The following is a 12,968-nucleotide window of genomic DNA, read 5'->3' as shown; positions in this document are numbered from 1 at the left end:
ATTTGGAGGGTGAATATAATGCATATGCTTTAATGATATTCAACAGGCTACATCAATTTGTGCAAACTCTGATTGAGAAATTATGCAGTAAACTTTTTTTTTGGTGCTCCTGCAGCTAAAAAAATTACACTACATCAATGTTTACGTAATTTCTCCAGACCCATCCCTCAGCTTTAGAGGAAACCAAGTGGCAGGGCTGCCACTGGGTTGAAAAAATTATTAAGGATTATGACTTTATCACTGTGAATGCAAAGTGTTCTGTTCATAACAGGGACCCCATTCATTCCAGTACTGTACCTGTCTGCGATCACCCTGGTGCATTCACACTTGAACAGCGCCAGCAAGGTGGGGATATCATCACACTCATCTGCCTTGATGATGAGCATGCCCTGCCAGATCCTTGACAAGTCTCTCAAGTTGAAGATGTAGTGGAACTTTGAGGGCGTGGGCAGCATTTTCACCTGAAAGGTCATAGTACAGGGATACATTAACATTTAGGAACTTCAGAGATGTTGTTCATGCACTGACTGATTAAATACTAGTCTGGTCCCAGATCTGTTTGTGCTGTATAGCCAATTGACCCTTCGCTAAGCCCCGCCACAGAATTTTGGCCAACCAATTGCAGTGCTCCATTGGATAGCAACTGTCGCTTACCATGCTCGAGACCAACCAGCCTTGGACAATCTCTAGATTCAAATGCATGGAAGCCAATAAGGGCAGTGGCAAAAACAGAGAGTTTATCAAAAAAATGATTGTTGAAATGGCTAAATAATTGAACAGTGCACAAGGGCTAGAGTATGTATGTTAGCTAGCTAAGTTAACTATATTATTAATATAACTCTCATCTGCTGTCAACATCAAGATACATTTGAGAGCACTAATTAGCTCCAAAAGTGGTTAGTAGCTTGACTAAATACTAAAAACATTTGTCATAAGAAACTAGCTCCCTGGTATACAGAAAATACCCGAGCTCTGAAGCAAGCTTCCAGAAAATTGGAACGGAAATGGCGCCACACCAAACTGGAAGTCTTCTGACTAGCTTGGAAAGACAGTACCTTACAGTATCGAAGAGCCCTCACTGCTGCTCGATCATCCTATTTTTCCAACTTAATTGAGGAAAATAAGAACAATCCAAAATGTCTTTTTGATACTGTTGCAAAGCTAACTAAAAAGCAGCATTCCCCAAGAGAGGATGGCTTTCACTTCAGCAGTAATAAATTCATGAACTTCTTTGAGGAAAAGATCATGATCATTAGAAAGCAAATTACAGACTCCTCTTTAAATCTGAGTATTCCTCCAAAGCTCAGTTGTCCTGAGTCTGCACAACTCTGCCAGGACCTAGGATCAAGGGAGACACTCAAGTGTTTTAGTACTAAATCTCTTGACACAACGATGAAAATAATCATGGCCTCTAAACCTTCAAGCTGCATACTGGACCCTATTCCAACTAAACAACTGAAAGAGCTGCATCCTGTGCTTGGCCCTCCTATGTTGATCATAATAAACGGCTCTCTATCCACCGGATGTGTACCAAACTCACTAAAAGTGGCAGTAATAAAGCCTCTCTTGAAAAAGCCAAACCTTGACCCAGAAAATATTAAAAACTATCGGCCTATATCCCATTCCTCTCAAAAAATGTTGAAAAAGCTGTTGCGCAGAAACTCACTGCCTTCCTGAAGACAAACAATGTATACGAAATGCTTCAGTCTGGTTTTAGACCCCATCATAGCACCGAGACTGCACTTGTGAAGGTGGTAAATGACCTTTTAATGGCGTCAGACCGAGGCTCTGCATCTGTCCTCGTGCTCCTAGACCTTAGTGCTGCTTTTGATACCATTGATCACCACATTCTTTTGGAGATTGGAAAACCAAATTGGTCTACACAGACAAGTTATAGCCTGGTTTAGATCTTATCTGTCGGAAAGATATCAGTTTGTCTCTGTGAATGGTTTGTCCTCTGACAAATCAACTGTAAACTTCGGTGTACCCTCAAGGTTTCGTTTTAGGACCACTATTGTTTTCACTATATATTTTACCTCTTGGGGATGTCATTCGGAAACATAATGTTAACTTTCACTGCTATGTGGATGACACACAGCTGTACATTTCGATGAAACATGGTAAAGCCCCAAAATTGTCCTCACTGGAAGCCTGTGTTTCAGATATAAGGAAGTGGATGGCTGCAAACTTTCTACTTTTAAACTCGGACAAAACAGAGATGCTTGTTCTAGGTCCCAAGAAACAAAGAGATCTTCTGTTGAATCTGACAATTAATCTTGATGATTGTACAGTCGTCTCAAATAAAACTGTGAAGGACCTCGGCGTTACTCTGGACCCTGATCTCTCTTTTGACGAACATATCAAGACTGTTTCAAGGACAGCTTTTTTCCATCTACGTAACATTGCAAAAATCAGACATTTTCTGTCCAAAAATGATGCAGAAAAATTAATCCATGCTTTTGTCACTTCTAGGTTAGACTACTACAATGCTCTACTTTCCGGCTACCCGGATAAAGCACTAAATAAACTTCAGTTAGTGCTAAATACGGCTGCTAGAATCCTGACTAGAACCAAAAAATGTTGGCCTCCCTACACTGGCTTCCTGTTAAGGCAAGGGCTGATTTCAAGGTTTTACTGCTAACCTACAAAGAATTACATGGGCTTGCTCCTACCTATCTTTCCGATTTGGTCCTGCCGTACATACTTACACGTACGCTACACTCACAAGACGCAGGCCTCCTAATTGTCCCTAGAATTTCTAAGCAAACAGCTGGAGGCAGGGCTTTCTCCTATAGAGCTCCATTTTTATGGAATGGTCTGCCTACCCATGTGAGAGACGCAGACTCGGTCTCAACCTTTAAGTCTTTATTGAAGACTCATCTCTTCAGTAGGTCCTATGATTGAGTGTAGTCTGGCCCAGGAATGTGAAGGTGAACGGAAAGGCACTGGAGCAACGAACTACCCTTGCTGTCTCTGCCTGGCCGGTTCCCCTCGCTCCACTGGGATTCTCTGCCTCTAACCCTATTACAGGGGCTGAGTCACTGGCCTACTGGTGCTCTTCCATGCTGTCCCTAGGAGGGGCGCGTCACTTGAGTGGGTTGAGTCACTGACGTGGTCTTCCTGTCTGGGTTGGCGCCCCCCCTTGGGTTGTGCCGTGACGGAGATCTTTGTGAGCTATACTCGGCCTTGTCTCAGGATGGTAAGTTGGTGGTTGAAGATATCCCTCTAGTGGTGTTGGGGCTGTGCTTTGGCAAAGTGGGTGGGGTTATATCCTGCCTGTTTGGCCCTGTCCGGGGGTATCATCGGATGGGGCCACAGTGTCTCCTGACCCCTCCTGTCTCAGCCTCCAGTATTTATGCTGTAGTAGTTTATGTGTCGGGGGGCTAGGTTTAGTCTGTTATATCTGGAGTATTTCTCCTGTCTTATCCGGTGTCCTGTGTGAACTTAAGTATGCTCTCTCTAATTCTCTCTTTCTTTCTCTCGGAGGACCTGAGCCCTAGGACCATGCCTCAGGACTACCTGGCATGATGACTCCTTGCTGTCCCCAGTCCACCTGGCCGTGCTGACCTGTTGCACCCTCGACAACCACTGTGATTACTATTATTTGACCATGCTGGTCATTTATGAACATTCGAACATGTTATAATCTCCACCCGGCACAGCCAGAAGAGGACTGGCCACCCCTCATAGCCTGGTTCCTCTCTAGGTTTCTTCCTAGGTTTTGGCCTTTCTAGGGAGTTTTTCCTAGCCACCGTGCTTCTACACCTGCATTGCTTGCTGTTTGGGGTTTTAGGCTGGGTTTCTGTACAGCACTTTGAGATATCAGCTGATGTAAGAAGGGCGATATAAATACATTTGATTTGATTTGACTGCATGCTGATAGTGCATAGTCAGAGCCATCTTGTGGCTAGCCACACTACAAACGTAATTTTACCAGGTTCCCGTGAAGCAATTGTAATGACATTCCGCCACCACATACCTGAGCAAGTGGTAGTATGTGTTTAAATTCATTGTCTATTAAAAACACATTCTGAGATCATTTTCTCCAGTGGTTTGAGTGGGGAATTGGGCTTCACAGGAAAATCTTGTCCGAGGTTGCAACGGTAACCAAGGAGGCGGGGCTTAGCGAAGGGTCACTTACTATGGTCGTTAGTATGTCGAACATCACAAATAGATCTGGGACCAGGTTAAATATATTCAGTAAAGCATTAATTCTGATCTTGGGACAGTGCTTACCTTGGTCCACTGCCACAGGATCCTACCAGCGGAGACCAGATATTTCACTGTCTCAGAAATCTCAGACTTGAACTCCCTGCATTCGTGGAAGTATCCACAGCCCATGATACCTGTGGGAATAGAGACACATAATGTACTCTTTTGTGTGTGTGTGTGTTGATGGGTTCGGATTTCTAAACTTTAAATATTGTTAGTCATCAGTTATACTTGAGACATGAGGGGTGCCATAGTCTAGGGTCTACACCAGAAGTTAATGGTTATCTGTAGGAGGAATGGATATCGTGGATGTAATTAAGCTTGGAATGTACTGAGTGAAGGAAAGATAATCACATGTGGCAGGCACTGATAAGGATTGAGAGATGTGGATTAGTGAGGAAGGGGGTCGAGGTCAGGTGACCTTACGGGAGAAGGAACAGTTTGTGGCCCGTATCACTTAACTTCCTGCCTAGTAATAAAGATGTAATGTTTAGAGAGGAGACTCCACCCAAATTGGGTGGAAATATGTCTTTGCCTTATGCAGCTGTATGACCCAATGGGGCAATAAACTTGGTTTGAGCTTTATTACGCGCCTGAAATTCTATAAGGTTCATTTAGAACCTAACAGTGTGATATTGCATAATTTGATTGCTGCATCACAGCCAGTCAGTTAGTAATTCAGAGGTGAGTAGCCTACCAAAGATCTTGTCAATGGAGGTGTTGGATGGCAGGGTACAGTTGAACACGGTAAACTGTCTCTTCAGTCTCTGGGGGATGTCGTTCCTGCCTCCCCCAGGGTGAATCATAGCAGCTAGCATCTGCATGTCCACAATGGTGGTGAAGTCTCCTGGTTTGTCCAGACTGTACATGCCAGTCATCTCCATCATCTGACGGACTATCTCGTTGGTGATCTGTGTGCAGAATAAACAAACACAAACAAGGGAATCAGTTATTCTGCAAACCATTGTAAATGCCTGTTGTCACTTTGAATTGTGATTACAATTTTTTTCTATTGTGTGACACCGCAATTTCTTTTGTGTGCAACCAAATCATGGGCCAGTCCCTTTAACTGAAAAGTTAGTGGCATCAGTACCACTAGGGGAAAAAGTTAGTCCAGAGCCCTGCTTCAGTGATGGCTATATGGCAGTGATGGAAAAAGTACCCAATTGTCATACTTGAATAAAAGTATAGATACCTTAATAGAAAGTTACTCAAGTAAAAGTGAAAGTCAGCCAGTAAAATACTACTTGAGTAAAAGTCTAAAGGTATTGGGTTTGAAATATACTTAAGTATCAAAAGTAAATGTAATTGAAAAAATATACTTAAGTATTAAAAGTAATAATTTTAAATGTCTTATATTAAGCAAAGCAGACAGGACCATTTTCTTGTTTTTAAAATGTATGGATTGCCAGGGGTTCACTCCAACACTCAGACATTATTTACAAAAGATGCATTTGTGTTTAGTGAGTCCGCCAGACCAGAGGCAGTAGGGATGAACAAGTGTTATCTTGATAAGTGCGTGAATTTAACCATTTTCCTGTCCTGCTAAGCATTCAAAATGTAACGAGTACTTTTGGTTGTCAGGGCAAATTTATGGAGTAAAAAGTAAAATATTTTCTTTAGGAATGTAGTGGAGTAAAAGTTAAAGTTGTCAAAAATATAAATAGTAAAGTACATTTACCCCAAAAAACTACTTAAGTAGTACTTCAAAGTATTTTTAATTAAGTACTTTACACCACTGCTATATGGATGGGTTGAATTGAAATGCTATGACTACAGTACCTGGTCGCCCCACTCATTGACAATGGGCATGTTGATGTCATCCACAAAGATGGTCATTCTGCGTCCTCCAGGAGGTCCGTAGGTGCTACCCATTCGCTTCTCAATGTAGCTCTCCACTGTGCGCTGTGATACATACAACACTTTATTACTACTCAGCAGAAACACTATAAAGTGATTCCTCACGAAACTAGGACAAAAAATACGATGATTTGGGGGATTTTCATGCAATTTTATCCATAGAATGGTCCTTTGGAGGAATGATTGTTATATATTTGGTATTGTATCCAAAAGCTTAATTGAGAAGTAATTGATCAAAGTTGGCATATTTCTAACATTTTGGCCTTACTCAGGCCTCCTTTAATTTAAGACTACATTGTTTCATCTGTATGTGCTACATAGCAAAAATTGGTGTCATATGAAGCTTTACCGCTTGCTCTGTAATGAGTAGTATTTTTTGTTTTCATATATTGTTGAACATAATATGCTCTACACGGACATATAAAAGTTCCTTTTAGAGTTATGATCCAATTTGTGAGCATTACCAAGAGTGAATGTGAAAATGTATTCAAAATAGTCACCCTCTGCTGGTGATTTGCAGGATGTGCAATGATATAAGTAAGAGAAGGACTATGCCAATTTGTCTGTTTGTTTTAAAGTTATGGCCCATTTTATAAAGAGATCCCACTCTGGAACTTTGATATTCCCATAGTAGAGTATATTATGTTCAACAATATATTTAAAAAAATGCCAAATCAAACATTTAGTTTTTTCGACATGTTTATATTTTTCAATATTCATAAATTAATGTAAAAATATATATATATCAAATCCAAATACTACTCATATTACAGAACGAGCGGTAGAGCTTCATATGACACCAAATATTATGGAGTCTTAAAGGAGGCCTGGGTAAGGCCAAAATGTAATAAATATGCCAATTTTCATTATTTTTCAATTATGCTTTTATTATGCTTTTAGATACAAATGTCAAATATATGTAAACAATCCTTCCTCCAAATTTGTTGAGAAATAGCACTGAATCATCGTCTCTATGTAATGTAAGCTATGTAATACTGTATTATATGGTGTAATGTATACTGGGTAATGTATATAATGTATACATATCTCACCTGAAACATTGTAGGCTCAGTAGCAGAAGAAAAGTTCAGTGATTTGGACAGGTCTGTCTCAGGGTCGTACTTGTTGGTGTAGCCTTTAATCATCACTGTCTTGGCAGTTCCTTGTTCACCGATAAGCAACACAGCCTGTCAAAAGTGAAGGGGAAAAAAATACGTATGATTACACCAACATGTTATCGAGATGACTTAACCCAATTGACCCAATGTGTCTGTGTGTGTGCGTACAGTACCTTGCGCTGTTTTGCAATAGTCTCCAAAAGGTAACTGGTTCTGGTGTTGTCCACATTGGGAACCAGGATGGCGGCGTAATCTGGCACGTAGTCAGTGGGATAGATGTACTCCACCACATAGTTATTCCAATGGTCCCAGTCACCTGAAACAGAAACGCCTGCATCATATACAGAGCCCTGCCCACATACAGTACGGTACTACTGTGCAGCAACCAAGACACATAGGGATCCAGGGAAAACAGTCCCAGTGGGCCAAAACAGTGCAATGATGTCATTATGACTCTTTTTTGACGTCATGGTCAGGTTGTATAAAGGGTTGTAAAAGGAATTTTGTCAACATATTTTTACGATTTCTGACCTTTTGGGCTATGTATAAACGTACCGTTCTGGTTGACCATATATTCGAAGATGGTCTCTCCGGGCTGTGTTTTGGGAATGTCCACCTTGCTCTCGTGGGCCCTGATGAAGGCCTCCAGCTTTTCCCTGTCCTCCAGCTCCAGCAGGGCTCCCACGCTCCACATCAGGCAGAAAACAAAGAGGCGCTCAAGCTGCATGCTGCTGACCAGGCCCCCCGCCTCCTTGGTGGGGATCAGGCCCTCCAGCAGGTTCACTGACTGAACACATACAGTCACAGACATAGGGTTAGTTTTCATATGTAGTAATATGTATATAAAAAAGGGAAAATGCAAAATTCTTTATCTCAAGAGACTCTTGAATAGCACTTAGAATGCATGCCCAAAACCAAGGCTTCATTCTAAGTGATATGCTAGTGTCGATATTGGAACAAAGTGATGGTTAAATTAAGGTTACAAAATACTGAAGGCATTTAATTCATACCTGCATGATATAATTGCACTCCAAAAGCTCCATTTTGGGCTTGAGGCTTTGCTTCAAGTACACGTAGGCATCCTCAAAGACTTTGTCGTACAGACTCATGATATTGTCTGCCTCCACTGCACTGCGTTTGTAAGCCCATCCCTACAACATACAGAACATTATACTTAGTCATAACTAGGTCATCATGAGGATTAAGCACATTAGGGGAATCCGAAGCTTTTTTTTACTGCGGTAATGTGAAGTTACCCCACCCTGACACTCTGTCTATAACACAAAGCATATTGCCATTTGGCACATATCTGATATTGAACACAATGGCCAATTAGAAAGGTTTGTTCACAATTTCACTGGATTATTGAAGAAAGTCTTACACTATCCACACAGAGTATATTAATATGGAACACTTTGACCGTAACATGGATGGTTTGTGTTATTGCATAAGCCCTGTACCTGCAGTATAGGCCTCCAGCTGAGAGCCGAGGAGCTCATAAAGACCATGCCCACGCGGGATACGGTGGCCGGGGAGGCGTTGTCCATGTTGTGCACCTCAAACACCAGCTTACAGGCCGGGGACATGACGATCCTATCACCGTTGGCCAGGGTCAGGGTCTTGTTGTCATCCAGAACAGAGTTGAGGTTCTCAATCCAGATGGCGTCCACAGGGCCGTCCAGGACTATCCAGATGTTCTCTCCTACAACAAAAAGGGGTGAGTTTCCCCAAAACATAATATTTAACATGGTACTTAGTTTGTTCACCCACAGAAGATTGACAAGCCAACATAAATGTTTCTAATTGTTACTCTCTTGGAAGCTCTGTGGCGGGGTCGTCGAGAGAAAACCCTTATTCAGAGGTTGGACAATTTGAACACTGCTTCATCTAACAATGTTCTCACAGATGGTAAAACCATATCAATATTGTATCCCAAGGTGCATTCAGAGTCAGACAGTTGTACCCTTCTTGGTTTTTAGAGTCTTCCTCCACAGCGTGGAGAAGATGCCGTCAGTCCAGTCGTTAGTGGCGGCGTCCAAACGCCCGAACATCTGGGGGGCCGTGATGGCCTTGGGGTTCATCCTCATCTCCCTGTGGGGCGTTCCGCACTCGCTCAAGGCTCGCATCAGGATGTTGATGACTGCGGTCTTCCCGGCCCCACTGGGGCCGAGTGTCATCAGGCCGTGACGCACACGCGACGATTCGTAAAGCTGACACACACAACAGCACATTTTTATTTCAGCCTCTTTGGAGGGTAACTTTATTACTGTAATTTTTTTATATTTTAAATCAATCATTTAAACATACATTCACTTTGTGTTCATATACTGTATATCTTTGGTTATACAACAGTGCATTCAGCACTTGTGACTAAACACAGAAGTAAAAGTGTCACCTGAACAAGTTTGAGGTTCCACGAAGGGTGGTTGACGAGGCCTGCCAACTCCACCTGGTTGGCCACGGCAACCTGCAGCTCAGCGTAGGTGCTCCCGTCCAGCTGGATCCCCGGGAACAGATCACTGATCAGACTGAGGAAGAGAGGCTCGTCCTCATCCACCTGGCAGGGAGAAGCACCAAAGAGACAAAATATGTTTGCATCCGCATGCTAAAAACATGTTAGCATTAGCATGCTAAAAACATACTAATGAGGATCAATAGTTTTGCTGATGTCTCTTTTCATACCAGTTTGGAGAGGTTCATGTCACGCAGAACTCTCATCACAATGCTGGACTCGGTGTCTTGAGGTCGGGCTCTCTTATTGGCCCCCAGGGTTCTCAACACAGACAGGATGTTCCTCAGACCAAAGTCATAGTGGACCTGATAGGATGGATTGACTGTCAGTCTCAGTGTAGCAGTTAATTTATTCTTGTTCTTTCAAAGGCCAGTACAGACAGGAATGACTGCCTCTGCATTCACCTGCTTTGTCAGTTGCTCCTCGCACAGTTTGTAGAGCACAAAGAACTTCTGTGCCAAGACAACGTTTTCAATGAAACCGCAGCTGGCCAATTTCACCCTCATGATGATCTGGAAAACAATGAGGAACACATTGTTGACCGACAGCTAAGACACAGTAGGTTGCAATCCCATATGGTTAAAGGAACTCTTTGCACAGTATGGTAGTTGACTGGAGGGAAGGGAACTCAACCCACCTGTCTGTCCGGCACCATCATGGACACAGTCCTGAACTGAACTTTCAGGTTCTCTGGCAACTCCTGACGCCCAGCATAACCAGGGTTCTATGAAATAACAAGAAAACATGTTGGTATTCAAAAGCTTTATACATGCTGCTTGTCAAAGTGCTTGTACTCAGTGACTAATGGCAAAGCTTTGTTGTCTTGCCTCCTACACACCATGGTGATAAACAGCCCAAATTCTGGGTTCAGACTGACTAAGTCTCCATCGGTGAAGATGAATTGTGTTTTGCGGTCTTTACGGGATGAGAGAACAATGTAGATCTGCTGTGCAGCTACAGACAGCACAGGCAAGTCAATTCTGTTGAACTCGTCAAAGCAGCCCCAGGAGCCAGACTGGGCAAGACCTGGAAGTAAGCAGAAGACCGACATTAACAACTGACATTAGGCCAGGTGTTCCCAAACTTTTTCACTCGGGGCCCCCCTTCCAGCATTGGGGAACATCCCGTGCCCCTACTGCGCACGCACGTGCCACGTCTACTTCTATGGGAACAAGCACTGTTCATGACAAACTGTTCACACCCCATTGTTGGTGGAGAGAATTTTGCAGGTTTAAAGCTTATTTCCTGCAATTCTACACATTTTGTCATGGGGTGCAAAGAAAACTTTGTGTATTCATGTGATATTTGAGTGACAAAAAAATTACAACAATATCTATGGGCTAAAAACCTTTATTAAAAAAACAGCTGACATGGGCTAGTTGATTTGGACATTTCTGGAAAAGTTATAAATATCTCTCGAAAGTATGCAATGACTAACGTGACAAGAGGAACTGATTATGCACTACACGATTTCGACTATTACAACTTTCAAGAGTAAGTTTAAAGCCGGACTGAGTTCCTTTAAAAAAAACTAAAATAATAATTTGGGTGGGGGACCCGCCCCCTGCCGACCCCTCACCCCCCCCCCCCCCCCCCCCCCATGGGGCGTACCCCACAGTTTGAGAACCACTGCATTGGACAATTGACTACTAACATTAGCATCCCAAAATGATAGCTAGCCCATAGAGAAAAGAGGGCACACCTCCAATTGTTGCCATTGAGTTCACAATGAAATCAACTCAATTGCATTGATTGTTCACCTTTGTAGATTCTACCAAGTCCTCTGAAGTCCATCTGGTCAGAGCAGTTGAAGACCACCACGTATTTCCCCAGGCAGCGGCCCATGTCTTTAGTGGTTTCAGTCTTCCCTGTACCGGCTGGCCCGGCTGGGGCGCCGCCCATGCTCATGCCCAGAGCCTGAGACAGTGTGATGTAGCACCTATAAATGGATGGTTTGACATCATGGTTATTCAACATTTCACTAAGGAAAGATCTTCACCACACACACACACACACACACACACACACACACACACACACACACACACACACACACACACACACACACACACACACACACACACACACACACGCACACACACACACACACACACACACACACACACACACACACACACACACACACACACACACACAATCTTCTCTTGCCTGTCAGTTAAAGGGGTGATGACCAGACGGTCAGTGCAACCCAGGAATTCATTTTGGTAAACAAAATCCACGTCGGTAATGGACACTAAGACATGATCCAAGTCCTCCTTGAAGTAGAACCTGCTCTGCTTCAGCCACTCAAAGTCAGTGGTTGACTTGATGTGCATTTTGACCTGATAAGGAATAGCAAAGAATTAAAATATTTTGTGTTTGAACACAAAACCCAAAATATAAATGTTCTAAAATGTAACTTATAGACATAAGAATGTTGTTTTATTTTTCAGCGACTCACTAGGTCATCAAATATGTCCCTTTGGTGCACATGGATTGTGACCAGTGTCTCGAACTTGATACGATCAAATTTGGTCAGGTCATGGGTGGTCTGTGAAATCAGTGTGTTGAGCAGATCCAGGAACTTCTGGTTGGTAGTTGGCATGATCTTCTTGTCGTCTTTGGCGTTGCGCAGCGCCTCCTCCGAGTCCCGTGTCCACAGCATCTGGATGCCAAGCAGGCCCACCTGAGAAAACAAAGATATCAATGATACACTTATTATAATTACATATATTTTTGACAACTGATATGATTCAACAATTGATCCTGAGTTGACAATTGATCCTACAATTGATCCTAGATGGATATTCTTCATCATTCTGGTTCATATAATTGGATTTCTAGGTTGATCTCCCTACCTGTGCTTGGAACTGGTTGAGGAAGGTGAGGAGCTGAAAGCCTGAGTCGTTGATCTGGAGATCAGCAGCCTTGATGACAGAGTGTAGAGAGGACTGTTGCTGCATCTGCAGCTCTCCCAGCCACAGCTCCACAGGCCCCCTTGCCATCACTGGGTGGTCCAGCTGCAAACGCATGGACAGACACGTGAGCTGTCATTCACACACACAGACACACGCACACAAATGCATATGCACGCACGCACGCAAACACACAGAGGGTGGCGAAAGGTTCCAGTCGAATCCTGGAGCTGAAAAGGGGAAACAATATGTTGATGTGCCCTTGAGCAAGGCACTTAACCGTAATTGCTCCAGGGTTTCTGTTGATAATGGCTGGCCCTTGCTCCACGCTCTGAGGGAGTTGGGATATGC

General features: G+C 43.1%; 1 protein-coding gene across 1 annotated transcript in view; it reads right to left on the bottom strand.

Moving 5' to 3' along the window:
• Nucleotides 1-12,968, bottom strand: part of LOC120019386 (dynein heavy chain 8, axonemal-like) — a 52,068-nt gene that overhangs the window by 21,863 nt on the left and 17,237 nt on the right. The window contains 19 exon segments of the mRNA XM_038962674.1: nucleotides 298-461; nucleotides 4,237-4,346; nucleotides 4,910-5,123; nucleotides 5,995-6,117; nucleotides 7,125-7,259; nucleotides 7,364-7,506; nucleotides 7,746-7,977; nucleotides 8,201-8,341; nucleotides 8,651-8,892; nucleotides 9,154-9,400; nucleotides 9,586-9,747; nucleotides 9,873-10,007; nucleotides 10,107-10,214; nucleotides 10,340-10,426; nucleotides 10,541-10,728; nucleotides 11,463-11,641; nucleotides 11,872-12,044; nucleotides 12,164-12,388; nucleotides 12,561-12,722. Coding sequence (XP_038818602.1) covers nucleotides 298-461; nucleotides 4,237-4,346; nucleotides 4,910-5,123; nucleotides 5,995-6,117; nucleotides 7,125-7,259; nucleotides 7,364-7,506; nucleotides 7,746-7,977; nucleotides 8,201-8,341; nucleotides 8,651-8,892; nucleotides 9,154-9,400; nucleotides 9,586-9,747; nucleotides 9,873-10,007; nucleotides 10,107-10,214; nucleotides 10,340-10,426; nucleotides 10,541-10,728; nucleotides 11,463-11,641; nucleotides 11,872-12,044; nucleotides 12,164-12,388; nucleotides 12,561-12,722 — 3,170 coding nt within the window.

The sequence above is a fragment of the Salvelinus namaycush genome, chromosome 24 (genome assembly GCF_016432855.1).
Source record: "Salvelinus namaycush isolate Seneca chromosome 24, SaNama_1.0, whole genome shotgun sequence".
Taxonomy (NCBI): domain Eukaryota; kingdom Metazoa; phylum Chordata; class Actinopteri; order Salmoniformes; family Salmonidae; genus Salvelinus; species Salvelinus namaycush.
Note: the sequence above shows the minus strand (reverse complement) of the source record. Positions and strands in the feature narration are given on the sequence as shown.